Source organism: Venturia canescens, chromosome 8, assembly GCF_019457755.1.
Source record: "Venturia canescens isolate UGA chromosome 8, ASM1945775v1, whole genome shotgun sequence".
NCBI lineage: Eukaryota > Metazoa > Arthropoda > Insecta > Hymenoptera > Ichneumonidae > Venturia > Venturia canescens.
In genome coordinates, this window is record NC_057428.1 from 22,354,008 (window position 1) to 22,380,842 (window position 26,835).

At 41.9% G+C, this 26,835-nt stretch overlaps 5 protein-coding genes and 1 long non-coding RNA gene across 12 annotated transcripts in view; 3 read left to right on the plus strand and 3 right to left on the minus strand.

Annotated features, from left to right (window-relative positions):
* Positions 1-2,617, minus strand: part of siz (Brefeldin-resistant Arf-GEF family protein schizo) — a 29,200-nt gene extending 26,583 nt beyond the window's left edge. Inside the window, exon 1 of one of the 4 annotated variants that reach the window (XM_043426491.1) lies at positions 1,392-2,617. In XM_043426491.1, coding sequence (XP_043282426.1) covers positions 1,392-1,639 — 248 coding nt within the window. In that variant the 5' untranslated portion in view covers positions 1,640-2,617. The remainder of the gene's footprint in view (positions 1-1,391) is intronic. The other 3 variants (XM_043426485.1, XM_043426484.1, XM_043426493.1) reach the window with 3 other exon arrangements.
* LOC122414910 (uncharacterized) lies at positions 2,366-2,841 on the plus strand. Its single transcript, XR_006261830.1, has 2 exons — positions 2,366-2,478; positions 2,558-2,841. It is a non-coding gene; the product is annotated as an uncharacterized lncRNA (long non-coding RNA).
* LOC122414889 (uncharacterized) lies at positions 2,715-6,746 on the minus strand. Of its 3 annotated transcripts, XM_043426548.1 has the most exons (8): positions 6,535-6,746; positions 6,208-6,265; positions 5,993-6,101; positions 5,589-5,804; positions 4,983-5,321; positions 4,765-4,892; positions 4,395-4,599; positions 2,715-4,257 (listed from the first exon to the last, which is right to left on the minus strand). In XM_043426548.1, the coding sequence occupies exons 3-8, from the start codon at positions 6,098-6,100 to the stop codon at positions 3,880-3,882; spliced, it is 1,374 nt and encodes a 457-aa protein (XP_043282483.1). In that variant the 5' UTR covers position 6,101; positions 6,208-6,265; positions 6,535-6,746; the 3' UTR covers positions 2,715-3,879. The 3 variants fall into 3 exon arrangements, with proteins under 3 accessions (XP_043282483.1, XP_043282484.1, XP_043282482.1); XM_043426549.1 differs by lacking the exons at positions 6,208-6,265; positions 6,535-6,746 and adding an exon at positions 6,324-6,504 and having other exon boundaries at positions 5,993-6,081; XM_043426547.1 differs by lacking the exon at positions 6,535-6,746 and having other exon boundaries at positions 6,208-6,504.
* Positions 6,747-9,380: 2,634 nt separating this feature from the next.
* Positions 9,381-17,058, plus strand: LOC122414878 (alkaline phosphatase 4-like). Of its 2 annotated transcripts, none has more exons than XM_043426519.1 (8): positions 9,381-9,588; positions 10,201-10,613; positions 10,743-10,963; positions 11,043-11,235; positions 14,153-14,319; positions 14,435-14,749; positions 15,314-15,743; positions 15,828-17,058. In XM_043426519.1, the coding sequence occupies exons 2-8, from the start codon at positions 10,463-10,465 to the stop codon at positions 16,067-16,069; spliced, it is 1,719 nt and encodes a 572-aa protein (XP_043282454.1). In that variant the 5' UTR covers positions 9,381-9,588; positions 10,201-10,462; the 3' UTR covers positions 16,070-17,058. The 2 variants fall into 2 exon arrangements, with proteins under 2 accessions (XP_043282454.1, XP_043282455.1); XM_043426520.1 differs by having other exon boundaries at positions 10,492-10,613.
* Positions 17,059-17,224: 166 nt separating this feature from the next.
* Positions 17,225-19,006, minus strand: LOC122414882 (uncharacterized). Its single transcript, XM_043426533.1, has one exon. The coding sequence runs from the start codon at positions 18,848-18,850 to the stop codon at positions 17,258-17,260; it is 1,593 nt and encodes a 530-aa protein (XP_043282468.1). The 5' UTR covers positions 18,851-19,006; the 3' UTR covers positions 17,225-17,257.
* Positions 19,007-21,306: 2,300 nt separating this feature from the next.
* LOC122414886 (solute carrier family 41 member 1-like) lies at positions 21,307-25,636 on the plus strand. The gene is made up of 7 exons (XM_043426542.1): positions 21,307-21,586; positions 21,986-22,021; positions 22,364-22,826; positions 23,040-23,511; positions 23,590-23,946; positions 24,033-24,181; positions 24,343-25,636. Exons 3-7 carry the CDS (start codon positions 22,497-22,499, stop codon positions 24,526-24,528), a joined length of 1,494 nt encoding a protein of 497 aa, XP_043282477.1. The 5' UTR covers positions 21,307-21,586; positions 21,986-22,021; positions 22,364-22,496; the 3' UTR covers positions 24,529-25,636.
* The last annotated feature ends 1,199 nt before the right edge of the window (positions 25,637-26,835 follow it).

Genomic DNA, 26,835 nt, shown 5'->3' on the forward strand with positions numbered 1-26,835 from the left:
ATCGGGGGTTTCGTATCTCCGTCCCTCTCTCTCTCTCTCTTCGCATAAAATTTGTTTGGTGATGATTTTCGAGAGTCAAAAGTATGTATATCGCGCGTTTCAAATTTCTTTGGGTTTTTTTCGACCGCATGGAACGATGTTGTCGCGTCTCACCATGCGTACGAGCATATTTTCAGCAAGACCGTATTGTGTAGGTGGAGGGTAGCGAAGCTTCTTATTTTCGCCGCGAAAGGCTTCGTATCGGAAGCGCCTTTGACTCTTTTATAGCGGGTGCCCCGCCCCTCGAAAAGCGGAGATCGAGGGGCTATATGAGAAATTTTAATTATCACGGACTGTATACGTATATGAGGTCGCGTCGCCACACATATTATTATCGGTGGAGGAGCATTCGCGAGGGTCTCGAGGTCAAATCGCGGTTAGCGAGCGCTCGACTCCGCTGAAAACCAAAAGTTCATCTTGCATTGCGCGCTTCGTTATTGAAAATTCTTTCGCAGCTCGTGTCTCGCAGCAAAGGATACTCGATCACGAGAAAAAGCGCTTTATTGAGATTTATTGAAGAATTCATCGTGGAGAGTAGTTCAAGGTCTCCACCGGCGTCGAATCTATTGAAATTATAGGACAAGAGGTTCGACCCAGCGAGCCCCTGCTGGATTTGGCGCGCTTTGTGTGCATCCGGGGTCAGGTTGACTCGAAAAAATTTTTTTCTCACATGAATAGCATTTACGGATGAGCAACTCACGAGTAAAACTCCCAATATTAATAAATCGTTATCTCCTCTCTAAAAGTAGGTAGCATAGTTACCGGGATATTCGATGTCAAAAATGAGCCCATGTGCGCGAAATGGTAAACGAGCCAGAATTTTGTTATTTTTGTGGTATAAGAAATTATTGCGGACTGCCGCATAAAGCAGAAAATAAATGGTAGCAAACCCCCGGGCGGTAAAGCGAGGAACATTGTTTATTCCTCCTTAACCTCTGAAACCTATTCAACAATAAGGTATACTCGCGCGTACCTCCCGCGACAGAGAAGATATTATTCGCATTTCGTCTTTCGAGACAATTTTTATGTATCGTCGTTACTCCGCGCGCGATTGAAGAAATTTGTGCCGTCGTCAAATAATAACAGACAATTAAAACATCCGCGAGGAGACTCGTGATTTCGTCGCTGATCGTCGCTGATCGTCGCAACACTCAACATTTTCAAAACTATCGGCAATTTATATATTTTCACCGTTCGCGGGTGCGGTGGAGGAGGGACTACCAGCAGACACACGATTTCTATCAAATTCATTTTTAATTATATACGCTTCTTCGGGCGCATGTTAAATCGTCAGCGAAAAAACGCAATTTCAATAATACAGAGGGGCCAAAAAAATATATCGATTGTCATACCTGGTGTCATCGTGAAGCCGTTTGAGGTCCGTTATTTCCAGTTCGAACTTGAATTTTGACACTTCGCACATGAGAGCATCGCGTTCACCGATAACTTCCGTGAGTTCGCGCTGTAGTCTCTCGATCTCAGCGTATTGACGTCCGATGAGACGATTTTTCTCCTCGATTATGGATTCGAAATCGTTCTCGGGTGGAACAAGAACGATCGGCTCGGCGAGGACGCTTCCCGACGTAGTCGGGCCGCTCATTTCTCCTTTGTTTACTTTCGCCTCTCCTCAACAATCGCGTCGTTATACCCTCGATGTTCTATAAACCTTTCCAAGAGTAGCAGCAGCAGCAGCAGCAACAGCAACAACAACAACAACAACAACAATAACAATAACAATCTCAAACAGCACCGCACCGTTACACTTGAGTGAAAATAAAAACACACACGAATCGAAACGATCGCGTCTCGCGAAAAACTCGAAAAAACGAGATTCGATATTGAACGGGGGAAAATATTCTCAACGGTCACTTTTTTTCCATGATATCCTCGTTGAGTACTCGCCAGTTATGTACTATTAAATCCGAGACCATCGCAGTGTTTTTTTTAATTTTTCTTCAAAAGTTGAAACGTTTGGGCCGAACGACCAAGGTTTGCACGGTCGTTGGTAAGATTCGCCGGATTTTGCGCGGGCACATGATTATAAAACTTGTTATTTTAGCACGCGCGCGCACACAAAAAACTGCGCTAATCTCCCGATCAAAGGATGTATTATAAAGGAAATATATAAAATATTGACGGTATAGTGCATGGGAAAGAAGGGCCGTCCGTGTAGAGCCGTGCAACGACGAGAACGAATGAGCGAGAGCGAGATAGAAATAGAATCGAGTAATCGCGAGTCACGCCGTGTACACAACTAGCAACAAACTACTCGCCATCTTGGTCCGCTCGGGGCCGCGTCAACCAGTTCAGGGACTCCGCGCACCACCCCATTCTCTCTGTTATAATATGCTTCCTCCGATATTATAACAATCGAACTGACTCTACACCGCGTATATTCGAGCACACAATTTATTCTCTTCTTCTCTTACTCGCAAGCACGTATGTACTACCACTACGCGTTAACGCGTTCCCCGCGTCCCCGCGTCGAGCCATTCAATCTTTGCTTGTATTTTATTAGTGGGAGAGTTCCGGGCGTGCGCACCATCGCGCATTCTGAACTGTCAACGAGGAGAGGAGCCACACGAGTGTTGAAAACCCTCTGGCCGGCCGAGCATCCGGGGAGGACATGATCGATCGATAATGGCTCTTGCGTCGTCAATTAAACACTCGAGCGATTACACATTTTCGTTTATTAGATTTTTCATTTTCCCTGGCTTATTCAAGTATTTCTGGTATCACAATTCGCAAATAACTCCAACAACGAAAGAATGCAATATATTAAATAAAGAAAGAAAAAAAAAACGTGGTTATCTCGTTCAAGGAGACTATAGGTAGGTAAGGAGTGCAATCTCGGCGATCGGGCACGTCCGTAAAAGTATCGGGAAAGAGGGTTCCTCTCGAGCGGCGCTGTTGTAGTTTCGTACGGTGGCGCATGCGCACAATGTATGCGTTATATACACGCATGCGTTGCTGCCAGCTGACTTTGTTGACAGTTTTTGCTGATATAACCTATCTATTTTAATTTCATTTTTGTAATAAAAATGGAATCTATCAGTTTATAAATTACGGCAGATGCACTAATGATAGTTATCTTTCAGCAATTCGACTTCCGAAGAGAGCCCTATATTATATTGTCTAAACTGGCAAAAGTATATAGTAAACTCTTTCACAATTTATATACTAGCATTTAAGTAGATGCGGAAGCGGAAAGTCGCCAATCATCCACAGCCGTTTAGTTGGGTCGCACGGATGCTCGCAACTGAATCGTCCGTCCCGTATTCCGAAGATGGACCATACGCCTCTATTCCATTGTGCTCCATCTGTGACGACGGCGTCAACATGAAATCCGGAGTTCGATAACAGCACGATGCACTCCAGAATAAGTTTGTGCAATATAGCACTCGTCACTGAATCTTTCGTTAGGTAGCTGCCAAGCACCTGCACCCAAGATCCTCGGAACGGTTGAAACATGAAAACCGAAGCATGGTCTGCACGCGTCATTCTTTTTTCTTCTGGAGTATATTGACCGAGATCAACAAAACCTTGAAACTCCAAAGTTTGCTTGTTGAAAGAAACGGCCTCACTTAATTTCATCTCATCGACAAGCAGCGTACCTTAAACATTGAAATGACAACTTTTAATTTTAATATCAACAGACTTTAAATATTACTCACTCAGTAGCTGCAAGAAAGTCGAGATTAACACGATTCTAAAGAAATTGTATTGGTTAGTAATTAACAAATTCAGTATACTACAGATGCATGTTTCCAGTTGAGTCCGGGAAACACAAAAAGGCTTGTTGACCAAACTCGATATTACAAATATTCAAAATTTGATACCTCATTTTTCATTGGACTCCATAGATAAGCCCTTCATTTTCATACCCTCAAAAATGGCAGTTTGGAATCCATACGCTGACGAACTTATCCTCCGAATGTATCGACTCAACGTTTCTCTGCATGGAAGTGGCAGAATCTTACGTTCCCGAATGTGGTCGTATAGACCACTATTCTTGATGCGCATCAACAAACATTCGTACATCCATTCGATGGCATATCTTCGGCCCTTTCGATTTCCCACCTTTGCCGTCTCCAAACAAGTTCGCACCGCTTGTTTCTGTGCTTCCGGTAGGAGGGCGATGTTCTTCTCAAGCGTCTCCTTCTCAATCCTTGAACACGATCGCTTTAAATCAGCGACATCAGCATACAATTTTTTAGTCTGCAAAGAAAAACAGATTCAATAATGAATATGAAATATTATCCAATTTAGTCAATTTAAAACTGTTGAGTACAATAAGTAAAGTAAAGTGAAAATAAAAAAGTATGTAACATTGTAAAATAGTTAAGAATAGTTACCTTTCGTTTCAGGCGAATGAATTTTCTTCGAGTCAAATCTGCTTTTTTCTGGGCTCGTTCGCGCTTGAGTATTGTTTTTCTGCGTCGTTGATTCCTCCTCTGTACCCTCTCGCGAATCTGTTGACATAATTCGCATCTCCAGTTTTTTCGCTGATTATCGCCCGGTTTTTTCAAATCGATCATACCCACGCATCGCGGATCTCGACTACAAAATAGGAATAAAATAATTTTCAATTTCAATTGTCCAATGTATTTAACAGTTCACATACATACTCTTAACTGATGATCTCTAAAAAAACAAACGATTCGACAGATTCGAAAATTTAATTTATAAAGAATCAGTAAACTGAAGTATAAATAGACCATTTACCTTTCACTTTGGACGCCGGTTCCACTGCATATGATGCAGTTTTTTAAAATCTTCATATAGCGACGGATATCATTTGAGGATGTTGCCTGGTCATTCAAGGGTATCACCGTGTCCGTAATCGTTCTAATCTAATAATAAAAATAAAAATATTAAACAATAACTGTAGTAAGAAATCAAATTAATCTTGATTACAGTTATGATGAGAATTGGATACTTACTGATAGAGTAAGGTCGAGAGCAACCTCCAAATGAAGTTGCGGATGTAAATTCGATCGATTTAAAAGTGTGAAAATTAGCCCTGTTGACTTCTGAGTCCATGCCCACGATTCTGATAGTAGTCCCGCCGTCAAGTCATCTTTCAGGTTTCCCAACGTAAATGCATCTACGGCTCCTTTCACGTTATCCACATCTTGTTCCGTCCAGGATTCAGTGAGTATAGATGGTGCTGTATCGGTTCCTTCATCAAGTACAACAGAATTACTTATTTGCAGCTGTTCCTTTTTCACATCTAACGCACTATTCTCTTGCTCTGTTTCCTCAATCCCATTGTTGTTTTCCTGCAATGTTATAACAGCTATGAATATTTGAAAATACTTTATGAAATTACATATGATATTGATCAGCTGCTATATGTAATTCTACTTGAATAATGAAATTGAATATTCAATAAATCACTGTGTTAATAAAAAATTATGATTTGTAAATATTTTATCATTTAAAAGTACTAGAAAATATTTTTTCTTAAATTTAAATACAAAAAAAAATACATAATATTCTAAGAGTAGTTTAACATGTTAGTATTGTTAAAATATAGAATCACTCACCTCGCAGTCCATCGGTCCGCACTGTTGAGAAATAGGCACAGCGCCTTCGTTCAATCTCCACCGGATCAATGGTGAATCATAGACCGTACCGTCTGTCAAAACAATCCTGTCCGACTTCTTAATGGAGTCCTCCGAAAAATGAAATTGGCACACAAACTGCTTAACATCTAGTTCGCAGTCAAGCGCTTTTTTCCATTGATTGCGCCGGTCTTTGCTCTGCAAAAACAAATATAACCATGCATATACCAATCAATGTAGTAGTTAAATGTCATAGAGAAAAACTTGAAGCCATGAAAAGTCATGCCACATGCAACTCTGAATTATAAATTACATTTCAAGCATTTGTAACTTCTACATGCGACCAAAAAGTATATTTTCCTTTACGCAAAGAATATTACTCTTACTTTTGGAATAGAAAACAGAGTGATCCGGCACAGTCCTAATTTCTTCCGGCGTGTTTCATCTCCCTCTTTTCTGCTGCGACATCCTGGCACTGCACAAATTTTTCCCATTCTAGGAAAATACAGTAGACTTCAATAAAACATTCAAGTAGTATTCCAGTATTCAAGTTTTTCTCTACATTGAAAAAAATCAGACACAGTGAAAGTACTTATTCTACCTCAAGTTGCAGAGCAGTTAAGTTGCTACCACAGATAACCTCAACTATCAAAAGAAAACTGGAAAAAAAACAAAAATTGAATTATATTGATTATGAAAAAGTATAATTCTATGTACTCCCTTCGTAGTGTTTAAAGTCGCCGTTGCAACCGATAGTTTGATCTAAATCGTCACAAAGCGTTGTTTCACTCGTAATCCAACTGATTTTTGTTTACACTGGGTATTTAATTTTTGACAGGCGCAAAAGCTCTTTAAATCCACGATTCCGCTGCCATGGCGGTCAGTTTCACCAACGACATTGATTTTATTACTATATATATAGTCGTACCAAACGACAATGCGACGCGTAGTGGCCGTTCCTCGAACTCGGGTTGCCCGACATTTTTACGAACGTTTTTCTAACAGGCGCCCAATACGGAGATTGCATCTCGTTGATCCTTGACACCGCGATTCGCGCGTGTCAACCGAGTAGTGGCGTCATCTGTTCTGTCGACGACTCCTTCGTACCGCCATCTTTCGATTATTTTTTTCAATCTTTCCTCGATCGTTCGTCGCTGTAGGTAACTGTGAAAATTTTAAAAATATATGCCTCCAAAGCTCTGCAATAATGCATTGCATGCTTCGTTCACCAAACGTCGGTACACAAAGACTCGGAGTAAAAAATGTATTTGTCATAAATTCCGCACGATGCCGCCATACGGCGATTATTGGTATATCGAGGGATCGCGGGGTGATCGGCGGCGGGCATGTCGTGGCGGGTATCGAAGAATTACCATCGTCCAACAGCATCGTGATATTATTGGTAAGATATCGTGGTGGTAAGCAATCGTCAGGCTGTGATGAAATTATGCGTTAAATATCATACATGAAAATAATAAAAATTTGAAATGAGAAAAATGAAATGACCGATGCTTTTATAAGATAATGTGAGTAAAATAAGGCGGAGAGGATCTGTGTTCGCATCGATAATCGCGCGTTCGCGTATATATATGCGCAGCTCGATCTGTATATTTCAGATTTCATTTTTTTTTTACCTCGATGAGGCACGAATAACGAAAAAAACCTTGAATTTTTCGAAAATGAGAATGAAATTTATTGTTCGTTATGCACACGTACGTACGTGTACAATAATAATATGCGACGATTCGAATAACTCTCGATAATAGATGCGAGTGTATCAAAGAATATAGCAGACATAGAGGAAAGATTGCTGAACACGGCAAGATGCTATAAATGAGCGATATAATAATTGATCACGACAGATTGAGTTGTTCGACGCGATATATATTCCGAAGATTTCGCCGGGTTTTGTGCATCAAACGCGCGCCGTATGGATGAGTGCGTACGCGATATGCGCGCGCGAGTGCGCGTCGGGGGCTCATGATAATTATTTATCATCGCGCGATCACGCTCGTGATTCCTCGCGATGAAACGTGTGCCCCCTTGTTGATCACGTGCAACGATATTGAATCACGAGTTTCTCGACAATTTCTCCGCGGGCGCGCGTTCCTCCCTTTCTCCCGCGTCTCTCGCGCTATGTTAGCGCACACGTTTGCCCCTATTCGCCAATATATATATACACGCGCTAAGTCTATATAACTGCAGACGGGGGAATACAATTTTAGCGGTCGTTCTATATATCGCGCAGGTTCCTCGGCCCCTGTTGCTGCGGCCATACTATTCGTCTTTCAACCGCCGGTTGGATTAATCTGCTTTATTCTCCGAAAGCATGTACAGAGTATAATCATCCGGCTGCTGCTGGTACCGCTCTTGCTTCTCCGCGCGTCATAACGTGTCTGCTCTCCATAACGCGCGTCGTATTAATTTATCGTAATATACGTTGTATCATTTAATTTTTCTTAGACAGGACCATTCCCCCCCCCCCCCCCCCCCCCCGCAAGTTCAAGGCTTAATGAAGAAAAACTTGAAGACTGAAAAAAAAAAATATCCGCAAACATTTCCAAGTGCGAGCGGTGGGATATATGAGAATATTATTTTCCTCCTCCTCTCTCTTGCGAGGATATAAGGAGAATAGGAGGATTCGATCGAAAAAAATCAATTCTGTTTTTGTGTTTCTGTCGTTCGTTGTAACGAGCATCGATCCGCTTGCGTTTCGAGCAGCCATCTGATCAAATGTTGTTTTTTTTTTTTTTTTTTCTGGGCTTCGAGTCTCGATAATTTATGAGCAGGTTTAGTAAAATGGGTCAACAACTCAAATGCTGGCTCAAATGAAATAATCGAGTTCCCGCCGCACGAGCAGTGTGTCTCGCTGCATGCTGACGGAACGAAAGCATCAATAATATGATTATATATTGAGTAAATCGTTGTATATTAGGAAATAAATTAAAACGAGTCGATGAAAAGCTTTTGAAGGAATTATACGCGCGCGGCGCGCGGGCATGCCGGCGACACATGAGAAACTCGTGCGAATATACTGGATTTCTTGAAAGCGAAGCGAAAATAAAGGAAAGAATAAAGGAAAGAAAAATGACGAAACGATAAGGAGAGGTAACGCGGAACGTTTCTCCGACATAATCACCTTTTTATTGATTTTTTGTCTCTTATTTTGATTAGCCGGGAGGCGCGCGCGCGGTACCAAAGTAGGGAGCCAGATATGTTTTTTTCGCTCTAATCCAGCACCCACGCAGGCAGCGTGCACTCTAATCGTCGCGGATAGCAGAAGCATCGTTGCTGTTCGTATTAACGCGCGTACAGGCTTTTTCAGGTTCGAATGATGAAAAACAAGACGACGCGACGAAGAATAAGTGAGAATTGTCGCGAATCAATGAAATTTTTTCACCGCGAACGAGACAATAAGCAAGACATATGTACTAGTATGTCTGAAAGCAGGATACGTTATTACGGGGGATTAATATAACAATGATAAAAGAGGGGTTATGCGCGGCTGCGGAACCGGCGGGCGATTCGCGATTTTTCATAATTTTTCATTCAATCTCCGCGCGCGCGAGACAGCCTGTATCTCGCGGTGTGTATATACGTGTAGAAAAGAAGGTACTACATATATGCGGTGATTAACGGAGAAAGAGAGGGATGTCTGCGCGTATATGCATGTATGGAACGATTTGAAACTCCGTGGTCGCGCGTGTCGCGCGGCCTTTGCCAGCACACTTTGCCACACCGCTCGCGATGCCGGAGCAGCCTATATAAAGTGACAAACTTGTACGTTTAATCGTACTAGTTGGTCGTTGACGGTATCACGAGTGGCACTTTTGTTCCTGTCCTCTCGTCGCCTCCGCCGCCGTATCGTACGAGAGAAGAGAACCTGCTCGGGTCCGAGAGAATACCATTTCGCCGCCACCGCCGACACCGCGTACTTTACCGGAAACCATCACGATCTTACGAGAGGAAACGTATCGCGAAGGTAAACGCGGCGGAAGTGAATATATTCAGTCTCCCGAGATTGTTCGAGATTCCGCGCAAAGTGAAATAAATAAATTAGACATAAAAAAAAAAAAAAACACTATTTCACGTGACTATTTTTCTTCGAGCTTACTTTTCTTTGTACCCATAGCATACCGTTTTTTCATTGATAACATAGAGAAAGAAAAAAGCATCACAGTTCGAGAGGCGATTCGATATAGAAAATTCGTTTGTTTCTCTTTTATCATCATAGCGCTCGACATTCCATTTTTTTTAGCCTCAATTGTTCGACCGAGTAATACCACCGAGTGCGGATAATAATATATGTGAATACGGAGACGGTTCGGGTCTCATTGGGATGGGGATTGTATATTATGTTAAAAAAACGAGGATAAAAGCCCCTTCAGGGATGTCCCGGAGTATATAGTATGCTGCTCTCGTAACACGAATTGGGAACGAGGGGAAATCTCGTGCTCATGCGGTACGACCGTGCGCACATATATATACTTGCGCGCAACTATACTTCATTCAGCCTCTGGCTGCACGCTCATCATCCTCTATGCCCTTTTCATTTCTTTCTCTATACTTTTTTTTTTTGGACAATATTGTGCAGGGGTCGTGATCTATAAAGACGAGGTAGAAACAATTTTCCCTATGAACGCGACCGCGATCGGTCATTACGATTAATGTGACAACGAAAACAATTTAAGCAAAAAATAAAAAAATTCGAGTTTAATTCTCAACAATGAGCCGTTCCTCCGTTCTTCGCGCGTATATAGCGGCGACCTTCCGAAACTCACACCACCCGAAAACTCGACATTTTTTAATCCAGCATTGACCATTATTGACCAAAAAAATACAATATTCTCGGGCCGATGTGTGTGTGTGTGTGTTATATACGCAGATTCTTTGGGGACACAATGGCGAATCGAAAAATTGGAATTTACTTAACGACGGCCTTACTCGTAACGAGCTGTGGAATTTCGTCATTGGAAGGCCTCGAACGAGGCTCCAAACAGTTTGAAGGCAAGTCCTATGCCAAATTTGCAAGCAAGCAAGAGCTAGTCAATAATTATTGAAAATTTTTAATTCGGTATATAGCAGCAGAAAGAATATTATGATATCGGGGGTGTATATATTTTTTTTTTGTTTCAGATGCTTCGTTTTGGTTGAAATCAGGACAAGAGAATCTCGAGAGAATATTGGCGATGAGGAAGAACGAGAGGAGAGCAAAGAACATAATAATTTTCATCGGTGATGGTATGGGGATGGCGAGCATAACGACCGGTAGAATATTCACGGGGCAGGCGATGGGACAAACCGGCGAGGAGTATAAATTGGCCTTCGAAACCTTTCCAAATTCCGCGTTTTCCAAGGTAACGCATCCCCCGCGCGCGTGCCGAAAAAACGAAAATATTATTTATTTTAAAAGGCAACAATCCCGCCGGATTTTAGACGTACAACGTGGACAAACAAGTGCCGGACTCGGCTGGAACGGCAACCGCAATGTTCACCGGCGTTAAATCCCGTTACAAAGTTATTGGTTTCGATGGCAAGGTAAATTACGACGATTGTGACAAGGTCCTCAACGAAGCGAGCAAAATTTCGTCCGTGGCGAATTGGGCCCAGGCCACCGGAATGGATACGGGTAAGAAAAAGATAATGAGCACTCAACGAATATATACGTTGGTATACGACGGCGCCGCATGCTTGCCCGTATTATACTGGAAAAGTTGGTCATATAATAGCAGGTTGAAGCAGGATTATTCAAGGATCACACCAACGAGTCTATAAGAACAAAAACGTGCTCAATTGGTCAATCGGTAAGATTGTGAAAAGCTTGTAAATCTTGAGTAATTATGTTTGTCCTCCGCGCGTCGCTTTACGACGACGAAACTCCGTATACCGTGAAAGAGGCTCTCCAAATGGTATTATTACAAATATATACTCTACCATGGAAAAATTATGTATATTTTTACGCGCGTTCCAACACATTTTATTTCAATATCAAGGGAGACGATATCGCGATACCGCGAAACATAAAAAATTTAACAAGATATATTTCGATAGAAGCGCACGCTCGCGCCCGGTTCATTGCGAATCTCTCGGAGATCATGGTCGTCGTACGTTTTCATTTCTTCATTCGTTAAACTTTTTTTTTCTTCCTAGTCACGCGAAATTTTTCAACAACGCAGGCTATCGTCGCATCGATTGAGAATATTGGTATGAGAAAATAGCGCTAACCCGAGATAATCGCGCGCGCGCGCGCGCGCGCGCGAATGTAATTGAGACCCGCCGCCGTCGCGTTGTCTTTTCGTCGTTCGATCGTGACTGTGTGCTTTTCGATAGCGACGACTGCACCAGCATCCTCTCGCTTATTGCGAACCCTGCTCGCCGCGGAAAACAAAGCTCGGCATCGTCGGACACGATTATTAGAATTGTCGAGGCAAAATTACCCATCTGATTATCGAATGTGATTGGGAAATCGCGCGGTCATGTCCGGATTTTCCGTCGCGTTCCTCGTATCCTCGAACATATCGTCGCGCAGTTGCTCGTATTATATTGTATTGTAAACCAGCATGCAGAGATATTAAAATCATCTTTTCATTATTGTATATTATTGTGGGAACGAACGCGAGTCGCGCGTCTTTCCTTCCGCATCTCGCTTTCAGTCCCCCCGCCCCCGCTATAAGCTCGAAATCGCGAGAGCGATCGAATATATACTTTATAACAAAGATGCGCACGTCCGATTACTTTTGAATTTTTCAAAATAAGCGATTAATCGTGCCGCTGTATAGATGAGGTACGCGTTCTCGTTATTTCCAATATAGACGACACATTATTCGTGTCCTCGGGGACGTTTGAGAAAACCGATTAGTAAATCGTTCGCGCAACCACACACGCGCGCTATATTTATATAAATAGAGTATTATTGTATTTCAAATGGTACAATAATATTCCGTGTGTATAGGCCAAGGAACTCTCGTTGTATCTCGCGCGCGAGCTATCGCCATATAAAAAGCATAATAATTGCGATTCGCGGCATTGTTGCTATTTTCGTGATAAAAAAAACAGAAACGAGCGATAACGCTCCGAACGATGACTGCTGGCAAGAGCGCCTCGTCCCGCGCTCTTTTGGTTCTCAATACGCGCGTTAAAAATTCAAGGTTCGTTACTCCTGCTGGTGCGTGGCTGACGATAGCCGTAATTATAACACGAGAAAAGCGTCGCGTATATAGAGGAAAAAATGTGATCAAGATTTGCGCAATAGTTACATTGGTCGCGCTCGATTATCTGGATTATTGATGAATATAATAAACGCGGGTGCACGCGGTATACGAATTTCAAATAATCTCGGGCAAATTCGAGCTGTTATTTTATTATATATACGCAGCGGCGTGTCTCGTTGCAATGACTCTTGGCCCGCGATGCGATACGAGATTATAACGCGCGAGAGCCTCGTTACGCGTTAATCATTTATTAATTCTTTTGTCACAAAGTATACATCATCTTAAAACCCCGGGGCGGGCGGGCGGCATATAACAAGGGGCGCGCGCGATAAACCGTTCTCATACGCGTTACTCTCTCGCCTCGTTTTCAGTAATATTGCTAATTGTAAATTGAAAATTCATAGGCGCGAACGCGTATCCCCCTCGTACTCTCTCTCTCTCTCTCTCTCTCTCTCTCTCTCTCGAGCGATGTCTCAAAACGTGGCGGCCAAGGAAATAAAAGTCCTGCGATAATCAAGAGTATAGTACCTATATATATGCGCGCGCGAGTCGCGAGGCAAAACACAACACGCTCAATTATGAATCAGTTTGTGTGTGTCGAGCGTTGAGTGGACCTTGTTAGAATCGTATGCGTATGGAATATAGTCGAAGGGAGGCCGTGAGCAGCAGCCGCGGCGACTCTGCCCCTCTCTTTTTTTCTCCTATATACTCTCCCGCGCGCCCGCGCGCGCACTTATTACCGATATACGACGTCCTTCTCTCGTGTCGAGGCCACGCGCAGATTCACTTTTGACGAGTCAAACTGCATGTATATATCTCATTTTGAACGCGGATAAACGAACGGATATCGCCGCTCGACGCTCGCGCATCTTTTTTCCTCTTTTCTCGCAATTCTCATATTTCAAAAGCCGCCCGATCTTCCGGAATCTGCATGAAATTGAGTCGATGGTACGCCACCGCTGCTAACAAGAATAAAAAGAGCTATACGGCGGTGTTTCGACACCGATGCTTCGACCAGTGAAATCCGCTCGCCGGGGTGAATACACGCGCGACGAACCTCCTCGCAAATGTTTGCATCAATTAATTTGAACGCCGCGCATCGTCGTCAAGATAAATTGTCATTCCGCGGAAGAAGAGATCGTTACGAACGCGAATGAATCAAGAATGATTTGTACAATTGTGATAATGCGCGTCCGCCCGCCAGCGCCATATATATAGCGTCTCGTCGAATATGTTATATATGATAATGCGATGGATCGCATCTGATGTTCGATATTCCGCGCATTACGGCGTATATAGTATAAATATAATCTGTATGATTTTGGCTCGTTATAGGTTTTGTCACGACGACGAGAATAACTCACGCTACTCCAGCTGCGCTGTACGCACACGTAAATAATCGTGATTGGGAATGCGATTCGGCGATTCCACTGGCCCATCGTGACTGTATCAAGGACATTGCTCGTCAACTCGTCGAGGACGCACCGGGAAATCGTTTCAAGGTTCCCACGTTATTACCACCTCCTAATCATTTTTATTTATATTTTTTAATTCTCCCATTTTTCATCGCGCGAGCATTTTCAAATTTTCAATGCGCAATTTTTTCATAAATTGCAGGTTATAATGGGTGGCGGTGGACAAAATATGGGTGTACCGATGAACGGTCCTGTCGATTCGGAATCATGCACGCGAAGGGATCGCAAAAATTTGGCCGCATTTTGGGAAAAAAATAATCCAAAAGGGAAATTCGTTAACACGAGCGCGGATCTCATGTCCCTCGATATAGGAAAAACTGAGAGCATCCTCGGTATATTCTCACAGAGTCACATGCCTTATCACGCTTTGAGAACTTCCGAAACACCCACTCTAGCGAACATGACGATGCAAGCGATAAGATTGTTGAAAAAATATGATAAAGGATTTCTTCTCATGGTAAGCATTTACCTGCGTCAATAATATTCGTCGATTCTTACATCCGTCCGCCCGCGTCTATCCTCCTTCATTATTTTCTTCATAAACTCTTTTTTCTCTCCCCCCCCCCCCCCCCCCCCCAATCTCAGCTACGCGACTTTTTATTTCGCAATCTCAGTCCCTTTGCTTCCGCGTAACAATATGCATGCGTGTATAGTATCGCGATCGCTCGGGAAACGGGGAGCGAGCGCAAACAATCCGGAAAAGTCTCGCGCGGGAAAATTTATCGTTTCCTTCTCGTTGTTTTTCCATTTCGTGCTTTTTTTTCCATTCGCTGCGCGTATTCGCGTCTCGTATATTCGCGAGCGGACCAGTTTCGCGTTTCTATACCGCCGGAAGTAAGTCAGGGTCACCGAAGCTCCGCGAAAATGCTTTAATTTAGTGCGTGATCGCAATAAGATGCAACGCGATCTTCTGCTCGCATAGCAATGTCATATCGTATACTCGCGGAAAATTGCACGCAGGTAACCCGCGACGACGCGATTCAGAGTTTTCATTATATCGCCAACGAGAATTTGCTCGTAGGTCGAAAGTGGCAAAATCGACATCGCTCATCATCAGAATTATGCAAAATTGGCGCTGCGGGAAGTAACCGCCCTTGAAGAAGCGGTCAAAGCTGCTCTCAGTCAAGTTGATACGAAGGAAACGTTGATCATCGTAACGGCTGATCATTCTCACGCCTTCACGATGAACGGGTATCCCAGTAGAGGAAACGACATTCTCGGATTTGCCAATGATTTGTACGTCCCCGGTAGGAAACCCTACGAGACCCTGACTTACGCCAATGGTCCTGGATTTTTTCATCACCGTAACAACGCCAGTACGAATATCAATGAGACCTGGATACCCGTAGAGAATGAGACCGATCGAGCGGATCCTTTTTATCGCAGCTTGGCTACTTTTTATCTCAAGGACGAGACGCACGGGGGCGAAGACGTCGGTGTTTATGCCATTGGTAATTTCATTTCGGATTATCTAATAACGTATATTCATTTCGTCATTCGTTGTTCAACCGAATAATTTATTTTCTTCACTTCAGGACCGTGGTCTCATCTGTTTCGTGGAACATTTGAGCAAAATTATATAGCCCATGTGATCGCGTACGCGGGATGCTTCAAAGATTGGCCGTCTCATTGCAACAGCCCGTACAACAGATACTTTTACGAGCTAACCAATTCTTCCGGGACGAATTACTCCGTATTTTCTCTTTATCTCTCTCTCCTTGCTGCTGCCGGTGTTGCATCATCGATCGCTCTTATCGCCAATTCCCGACTCACTTGATCCACCGCCCTGCTGTTGCATCCTCATCCCGATCCGACATTCCATGTCTTTTTTGTTTTTTGTTTTTTGTTTTTTTTTTTTTTTTTTTTTTTTTTTCTATCAAAAGCGACGTAATTTATGCGTTTATGTTTTTTGGTGGCCAAAGATATTAAGATTTTATAGAATATTATGTTCTTCTCGGGCGAGGGAGAGCGTTGACGCGATTTTCATCGGCACCGGTTATTTTTCAATGCATATGCAGCGTTTCAAATTGGCGGAATCATTTTCATCCGTGATTCATCTCACCGGCACTTTTGCATTTATATTATATTTATATTTTTCGAAGCATTCGAAAATTGGCCGTTATTCGTTATTGGAGCGTATATGCGAGCAGGTTCGTTAACGACGAGTTGCTAGGTATACGCTCGTTAACGGTGCGCTAAAAGTTTCGGGCGAAATGAGATGGAGATGAAAAAATAATGATAAAGTTACGAGCTCCGTTGTTGTACCCCTCGCCGCGTATACTAACTCGAGACACCGCCGCTGCGACGCGCGGCACACCGCGCCAAAATATATAGCCACAAAATTCTTATATATACTCATAAAACACGCGGTACAAAACAAGTTGTGATTATTTCGTTATAACTAACGCTTTGATCTTGTAAATTTTGTACATTCCACATGCGTTTGTCGTTTCTAGCCGCATACACCGAAAGAGAGAGAGAGAGAGAGAGAGAGCAAGTGTGATAATATAGAAAAAATGTTGATATAGTAATACAACGATGAAGCACGAATGAACGCGAATATAGTTAATAATGGCGGAGGGGGTTGGCGAATGCGCGCATTATTAACAAACGAATTAAATTATTCACGCAGGTATATCGCCTGTATATACCCGTTCGCGTATGTTAAATTTCCAGTATATCGTTCGTAACGCTGATTATATTAACGAGCCCATATCTTATATACATGTATGCACATACGTTTAATACAGATAAGTAGCAATATTATTTGAATGCGACATATCGAATGCGAGTCGCAAATACCATCCTCTCACCTGTTCGTGTACAAATATATATAAATATTTAATTACATGCGGAAAAAACATATATCGTCGCGCGATTGATATGCAACAAAGCAATGGATCAAAGGGTGTGCGAAATCAAGACGACTCGATTGAAATTATAAATTTATTCATGATAACACCTATCATAAACCCTTGACGACGCTCAAACAATAATTTTTATACATGAGAGGAACGCTATCGTCGCTAACGAAATTTCGATCGGGTTTTATCGAGGCGAAAGGATTTTTTTGAGGTTCCAAAAGTACGTGAACCTTGCCGATCGATTGTATTCTTCGTACGTCTTTCGGTATTTCAATTTCCGTATAGGAAGTTATAACAACAGGAACTTTAGCTTGACAAAATAGTTGTATGGTTTGGGGCCAGGTGTCGGTGCGATCGTATCCTGTATCGCGGTAAAGTCCCGGATTGAAGAGGCAAATAAGATCGGCCGGTGCAGCAGCAGCAGCAGCAGCAGCAGCAGCAGCAGCAGCGAAAGACGAAACTGAAAGTTGGTGATAAAGTTTGCCCTCGTTGAAGCGAACAACGATGCGACGTCCGTCGGTTTTGCATCGCCGGCAGAGAGGAACCCGAGATAGAAGCTCGATCGGAGCGCCCGGTAAACGTAATTCGGGCCCGGTAAACTCGAGCTCGAGCTTCTTCAATCTCGGCAAAAAATGGATAAACAATTTTTCCCAAACCCTCAGACTGGAGCACTCGAATTGAAATTCAGCCCCGACTATGTGAATTTTGAGATTCTCCCGTGTTGGCCAATCGTCCGGTTGGAAAGTCTTTTGAAGGGCGAATAGCGCGGTCAAGGGAGCAGTCGCCGAAAGAGACATACTCGCGTAAGTGTGAGCATCGATGCGACGATAATTGACGTTGTGACCGAACATGTCGAGCAACAATTTGTCAAAATTGAGGTTTTCGAGGGAAAGGGCAGCCGCTCTCGTCGGGAGCTTCACGTCCGGAAAATTGGTTCTCGCGTAACCGTGGGCGTGCTGCATATCCAGGATCCGACGATATACCTTAAAATCTTTGCACCATTTGGCGTGCTCGTTCGAATGATCTTGGCAATAAAACTCGAGGTTGCAATCCTCGCAACGCGTCAACTCATCGGGGTCGCATTTTCGGCAGGCACGGCAAATCCGTGGATACAATATTATTTCCCTTTCCCAGAGATCCAACCGTCTGCGCATTTTTTTTTCCACCGACTCGATAAACTTTATTCGCAATGAGCGATAATTATCGGGGCTCGAGTCTTTCGCACCTCGAAATCCATCGATACCGCCGAATTCATGACGCATCGCCTCGCAAAGCGGACCGTGACTCGATCGATTCTCCTCCAAATGTTTCACTCCGCAATACGACACCATTTTACACTTTTCACACATTATTCTCGGATCACTCGTACTCGTACAGACCAGACACGTGCTCCACCAAAATACAAAACGCGCACGTATTTCAAACTCCAATGTCTCCTCCTCGTCGTCGCTGTCGTCGGTCGATATTGTATTCTCGTCCAATTTCAACAGAGGCAACTCCAATCTCCCGTAAATATCCAATAACTTTGAAAATTTTGAATTTCTCCAAGTTTTCTCCTTCTTTTCATCTTCGCTCGTCGTTGCCGCATCGGACCAAACGTTCGCTTTCACCTGCTCGCCTCCCTCCTGCTTGATCCGCTGCTGCTTCCACGATCTTTCCACTACCGTTTTCACCAATTTTTTTCTTCGACCCATTTCTCCTATCAAGATATTATCCCCCTTCCCTATCCACCACCCCCGAACCCGAACGTTGAAACCGAATTCGCTCTCGAAAGGAATGCAGACCGCGCTGTGATAAAACTACATGCGTACTCGAAAGAGCGATGTACTCTCGTCGTCCTCGCTCGCCAACTCTATAACGGACGAGCCTCTATGTACGAGGTATTTCCGGCTCTTTTTCCCTGACGCCCGGCCGCTCGCCCACCCCTCCGCTTCTCATCAGAGCACGCAACCGGGATGTTCAATTCGCAGCAGCTCGCACCGCGACTACATACCTTTGCTCTTTCTAACAATAAATCGCGACGCCCCGGGACCATTCGAAAATTACTCTCTTGCATAATATCCCGCTGTCTGCCGCCTTAATTCATTTTATAATTTATAATATATATTAGAATATATTATACCAGCAAGTATACATATATGATTTTTCATTGAACAGTTTTATCGCGGAACTGAATAATCGAATATGCGAATAAGCAACAGCTTCTTAACCGCGCATACTACCTACCGCGAGGCGCGATTGCATGATTTCAAAAATCAAACATCACGCGCATGTGCATCATGCGCAGGTATTTCAGATCAAAATTTATTTTACCCTTTAAATCGCTTATAAATACATAAAAAGTAATGCTGTCATTTTTTTTACATTTTCAAAACAATGCTTAACCCTCGACCGTTTCAGATTTTTGGAAAATATATACTAACCCATTTGTATGCGCAAAACGACAATTTTGGACACACAATTATATAAGGAATCTGGCATTTATTTTTTTAAATTAACTCAAAATCTTTATTATTTTTGACTTTTTAATTAAAATAGTCAAGAATTTTTGATGTTTTTTTTTCCTTTCAAATCGATTTTCGTTATCGTTGCTTAAGTTGAATAATCATATATTATTGTCGCCGGCAAAGGTTCACAATACTGGTTATAAACACTTTTTGTTCACTCAGTTTTTCCAAGATGGCGGTTTTAGCAAAATAGCATGATGTAAATTTTCATTATTTTTTTCTTGAAAATTATCAAGTTAACAAAAAAATTTTATTAAACAAAAAGTCCTGTGAATCATCAAAAAAATGTGTATGATTTTTTTCGAAAAATTTTCTAGCCATTTTTGTATTTTTCAATTTTGACAATTTTTTGAAAAATTCACACGTATTCTTTGGATGATTCTAAACATTATTTGTTGCATAAAATTTTTTTGTAAAGTTGATAATTTTCAAGAAAAAAAAATCATTAAAATTTTCATCATATGCGATAATATATATATATTTTGCAAAAACCGCCATCATGGAAAAACTGAATGAGAAAAAAGTGTTTAACCAGGGAGAAAATAAAAACGGAAAAATAATAAGGATTTTGAATTAATTTTACAAAATAAATGCCAGATTTTGAAAGAGCACCCTCAAAAACCCCTTTATATCAGATTTTGAAGAATTTTTCTTTTGCTCATCAATTATTTAAAATTGTGTGTCCAAAATTGTCGTATTAATGCGTATATAAAAGCAGCAGGTCCATGGACATCTTTTTTTTCGACCGGAACTTGCAGAATTTCATCATTTCGCTCGCTCACGATCTCGTATACCTTATTGCATCTAGTCGAAAGACCCGCCCACATCAAAATTGATGGATTTTTTTTTGTTTTTTCCATTATTAGAAATTCCTCCCTTCGCCTTCCTTGGATCATTTTCATTGGTTATGACCAAAAATTCAAATAAGTTGCAAGGCCGTCGAGATTGTTTTATCCACCACGGGTAAAGTAGAATTTTGTATATTCTTATTTGAGTGGTTGGTACACTCCCAATTTCTCTGGATTCAATCGATATTTACGATAATCTGTAGCCTCGCATTTGCCGACCGACGTTAATGATATTCGTCTCGCGTGTTCCTCTCAGCCTGCTGCTTTTATATTTTTTGAGGTTTTTCAACTTCGATGAGAAGGCGATCCAAGTATACAGAAACTTTTACGTATGATATATATCGCCGCCGCGCGATTCGGATATCACACTCTATATATAATAGCATTGGAGTGGTGTGGCGGCGGCAGCAGCAGCAGTCAGCTATATACATATTATCGCAGGATAATATTTATTGTGATATTTAATGCGTACCTTCTTGCGATCAACGTGCAAATGTAAGTCGGGATATGAGTGTACGGTACAATGCATTAATGCCTGGACCTATCAATTGATCAATTGTTACCGACCGTTCAAGTTGCATTATGACAGATCCAGGCATTAATGAAACATAGTATACACATTTGAGGCTAGATGGCGATGCCACCATAGCCTTATCTCAAAAAATTAAATTAAAAAAAAAAATATGTCGCAGGATACTATACATATAACAAAACATAGAAAAGAGAACAGCATGTTTTTTTTTTATTCCTGATACCACAGCGGTTAGCGCAAGCAGCTCCCAACCGTCTCGGGAGCCATCACTCAACGCCCGCAAAACCCAAACCGGTGGTGGCTCGCTCGGACGTTGTGGGCGCTCGCTCACGGGGCTCACGGGCGATAAGTGGAACGCGCACCCATCGTTGCATGTTGCTTGCATCACTTGACGACGTCGTCAACTTCGTCGCGATCACTGCCGCTCGCTGTCGATTATCTATTTTTCAATCACTACATACCCTTCTGGATTTTTCACGAAATTGCTTATCGAATGCGATTATATTATCGCCGCACAATGAGAAGTCCAAAATCAATTCCCAGGTGAAGTTTTATCATACACTTTTGTATTTTGAGGTTATCTTGAATTAAATTCAAAGTGTGTGCACCCAAGTTTTTAAGAAATTTTTCAATGTGGTATTCCATGTTATACCGGTAGTTACGTTTTCGAACAATTGCCATGTTCTTTGTATCATCATTTTCACAAGAATATAAGAAAAGTGTAAAGGAATAGAATCTATAACCTAAACATGATACATGAGTCTAGATCGTTGCACTAAAGAAATCTCGCACACCTTTAATGTCATATAAATTCTTGATTTAAACCCAAAGTCAACCAGCGATTCGGCTAAAATTTCTCGAAGGAGTGTTCTCGTGTACGTGTGTCGCACCAAATATTGCACAAATGACAATCCTAACAAAATGATTTTTTTGTTTATTCAGACACTGCTGACAAACATCGGGCAATTACTAAAAATGGTGAGTGACGGTTTCTTTTTAATAATCTCTAGTGGCATGAAAAATTTCATTAAAGATTGCAACATATCGGGCAAGGTTTGGTAAAGACGTTGTTTCATTAGAATTATTCCAAACAGGGAATTAAGTCATATTTCAGTGTCAAAATGAAACTACCATTTCCAACAACATTTCAAACTTGAGACGTCAATTGTATTAGCTCGGTTGTAAATTTGATGGAAATTAAGAAATTTGGAAATCATTGCGTCAACGGATCTGTAAAAATGTATAAATGAAAAAAAAATGACTCGCGAATGATGGCAAATGTAGCGTTAATAACGGTGAGTATTGACAATTGTTTTGTAGCGTTTTGCAGTGTTTCGCAATTACCGCTTGAATGAGAATGAAGAATGTGGGTCAACGCAAATCCGATAAAAAGGCGCAGAAAGAGACCACCGGGATACGTCGCGGGTAAACGGGAAGCTTTCACCGGGGCGCAATGGTTGGCTCCGGCATTAGCGAATTCATTGGCAGGGACACGATCGGTGATCCTAAGATGAAGCTGCGAACGGACGACGAAGAGGAGGAAAGCGACGCGGAGGACACAGCCAGATTAATATCTTCGTCTGTGCAACGTGGCATTGTCCAGCCGAACGACGATTCTACCAATAACAATAGAATGCCAAAATTGAAAGTCTCGACGGATGGTGACCAAGACGACGACGACGACGACGAGAACGTCTGGACGATTTCCGTTCAAATGTTCATACCTTTTTTACTCGCTGGCTTCGGCATGGTTGCAGCTAGTTTATTACTGGACGTTGTTCAGGTATAGTACTATATATATTCATATAATGATATACATACTATAATAATCATTATGGAGATAATTGTTTAGAGTAAGTTGAAAACGTTGACTCGGTTGACAAGTTTTTCGATCACCCGTTTGAAAAAAAAAAGCGATGAATCACGCGGAGCGATACATAAATAATTTCATAAGACTAATGTAATCAAGCCACGTATTGTACAACGTGCTTTTCAGCACTGGCCGGTTTATCAAGTAGTCTCGGAAGTTTATATTCTCGTTCCGGCATTACTGGGATTGAAAGGGAATTTGGAAATGACTCTGGCGTCGCGTCTCTCGACTCAGGCGAATTTAGGCCACATGGACACGCCGAAGCAACAATGGACTCTGATAATAGGGAATCTCGCTCTGATACAGTGCCAAGCGATGGTCGTTGGACTTTTAGCCTCCCTCGCAGCTGTTATACTAGGCTGGGTTCCCGAGGCACATTTTGACATCCATCATGGACTTTTGTTGTGCGCCAGCTCACTCGTCACCGCATCGGTAGCCAGTTTTCTTCTGGGTCTCGTTATGGTTGCCGTTATCCTACTATCAAGACGAATGAATATTAATCCTGACAACGTCGCGACGCCGATCGCAGCGTCTCTCGGAGATCTCACCACTTTGGCTCTGCTTTCTTGGATCGCATCGCTCTTGTACAATGCAATAGGTAAATAATGATAATACTCGAAGTACGTAATTGAGATTCGTTGACGAGAGTTGAGGAATGTATGGAAAATCATTGCAGAGGCACGAGCGTGGATATCGCCGTTTCTAATAGTGTTTTGTGTCCTGGCAACCCCGATATGGGGTTACGTGGCAGCGAGAAATCCGTTTACGAAGGAGGTACTCGATTACGGTTGGTCCCCGGTCATATTGGCAATGTTGATAAGCAGCATCGGTGGCCTCATACTCGATTACACGATATCGAGTTACAAAGGAATAGCTGTCTTTCAATTGGTCATTAATGGGGTCGGTGGCAATTTAGTAGCGGTTCAGGCCAGTAGAATTTCAACATCGCTCCACAAAGATCAAAACAGTGAAAATCCACGGGGGGATACACTGAAAATTTGCGTCAGTCCTTTTCACGCATTTTTGGCTACAGGCAAGTTACGAATATTTTCATGCATTGGGCAATTGCGTCGCCGCTCAAATATTTATATCTCACCGTTTTAATATATATTATTCCAGGTGGCCACGCAAGAACTGCCAGAGTTCTCTTGATGATGGTTATTCCTGGACATTTGATATTTAGCTATACCATCAGTTATCTTCAAGCCGGACACACCTCTTTCACGGCTACTTTCATCGTAGTTTATTTATTCGCGGCCGTTCTTCAGGTGATTTCAACACATTTTCTTTCCCTTTTTCTTTTTTTTTTTTTCCCACGTCTCTTCTCCTCCTTTTCGAATTATATCCGTCCCATTCGGGAAAACAAACAAAAAAAAGAAAAAAATGGTTTCTAGTTGCGATTATTCTATGATGGATGCGTATGTTTCAGGTGATTTTACTACTCTATCTAGCTCAACTGATGGTCGTATGGATGTGGAAACAAGGAATGGATCCGGACAGTTCAGCGATTCCGTACTTGACCGCTGCCGGCGATCTTTTAGGTACAGCGCTGTTGGGAATCGCTTTTCACGTTTTATATGCGATCGGTGATGGAGATTCCGATGTCGGCGACTGAAGGAGAACCATGTTTTTCTCCGAGAGAACGAAAAAAAACCTCTCTACCAGCAGACCCGCCCGCCGCAACCGCAATTTCAGGACCAAATATTTTTCTGCTGCTTTCTTCTCAAATTATTGTCATTTTGCACGCTACTGGCAAGTTGAATTTGAGCAGCAAGAAGATTCTCGGATTGAAAAAAGTAATTCTTTGAGTCAGTATTGGACAATTTAGTCAAGTAAAATAAAAATTAGAGCCAAATAATAAGTAGAATTAAAAAAAAAAAAAAAAGTGCCAGTTCACTCAGCCATATCCGAAACACGAAGAAAAAAAAGTCACGTATGTAAACCAACTGATGAATCTTGACGAGTTATAGGGAAATACGGGGCAAAATTGACACTTAAGGATTTAAGTAAGTTTCATTGATGAGCATATGGTATTTCAACTATTCTTGAGTCCCAAAATCCTTGTTTCCCGAATTTCGTTAAAAAAAAAAAAAAAATCGGAGCAAAACTGACACAGCCCCTCGGAAGCATAAAAATCGAAAAATCGACATTTTCGAAATACAGCCATTCCAAGCGAGTCTTCCCGAACAGAATGTCAACTCGGTAATATGGGAAAAGAAATGGGACCACTCAGACTCCATTCCTTGGATGTTAATTGAAAAAAAATGAGTCAAATCTTATATCCCATTTCTGTCATGTTTTTGAGGAATGCAAAAAGTCAATTTTGGATCCATCGTGCTGGGGTATATTTCGTGTTCGCACTATATCGGAGTCCCATTATTGATTCATGGTCCTAGTTTGCGGAATTTCTTCAAAAAAATTTTCCGGGACCCCAACGGACACAGCCTTTGCAAGGCATAAAAATGAAAATATCGAAATTTTTCGAAATGCAGCAGTTTAGCAGACAGAAAAAAAAGCTCACCAAGACAGCCAAGTCCTCGTCTTTCGAAGACGTTACTTGCATTTTTTGCGAAGGGTTATATATTCGGCGTCCTCCGATGATTGGATTTACCGTGGTAACATGCAAAAAGTGGGCACACACCTTGTGTACAATTGTTGAAGACGAAGATGTCAGCTGTGAGTGCGATTTTTGTAAAAAATGAGTAAAAAACCTTTTTTCCTTATTCGTACTTTGATTACTATTGTGGTTTTTAAAAATAAGTCAAAAAAGCGAATAGATAGTGAGAAAGTAGTTTGGGATCTATTTTGCTCTGAAACTTAATTTTTTTGGGGATGTCACCGTGGAATTCAACAATTAAACATGATTTATGGTCAGGATATGATTTGGAACCGAAAAAAACATTTTATGCATTTTATGAAATTTCAGTTTCGGTAAAGTCCGTTTTGCCCCATATTACCATATATATATATATATATATATATATATAAAACGAGCTTTCAGCACACTCTATAGCTTGAGTCAGTTTACTTTTTGAATGAAATATTTCGCTGTGATTTATTCATACCGTTGACGTGTCGGAACAAAAAAAAACATGACTATATTGAAAGTGATGCATCGGGACGGTATAAAGACGATTCCGATTGCGGCAATATAGATATTTGATATTTAAAATGTACATAAATTTAGCGTTAACAAGCTCGTTGGAACGAGCGAACGTCCAATAAGAAGAAATACATTTTTATCGTTGTAAACTGGATTTTGTTTAATTTGAGGTAAAACCCTGGGGACGAAAAAAAATCTGCGAAAGCCTCTCGCAGATCTTTTTTTATCTTGGAATATATCAAGAGCATATCGGTGAAAAAAAGTGGGGGGCTAGATTTTGATCGACCGGGTGTGCGACATAAAACACCTTGTACAAAGATTCGAAGGATTCCCTCCGTCTGGATGTACACATCTGGAGGAATATTATAGTGTATACGCGTATCATAAAAACGATTGGCGAATTACCGCATTACGACGTGTACGCGCGGCCGATATATTACGATAGTTATATAGAACCCTTGGATGGATATATAATTGAAAACTCGCGAGGGGTCTTCAACACTTACCTATAACAAATTTCGCTCTATCGAACATATAATCACGCACTTTTTTTTTGGGACACGGCTCTCATTATTAGCTCGTAATATCCTCGTTTAAAGTATCGTTTTAGTCTAAGAGGAGGAAAAAGTTTCGTCTTTGGTTATCGTGCGTATATAAGATTGTTGATTAGTCGCGATTAAACTCGGTAGGAGAGAAAAAGCGAGTACGCGCGTAGCGAGTCAATCTCGTCAGGAGTTTCATCGAGATCTCTGTTCGCGTCTGTGTAGTTTCTTTCTCGCCCATATGACAACCGTTATGGTGCGATTATTATTTTACGGG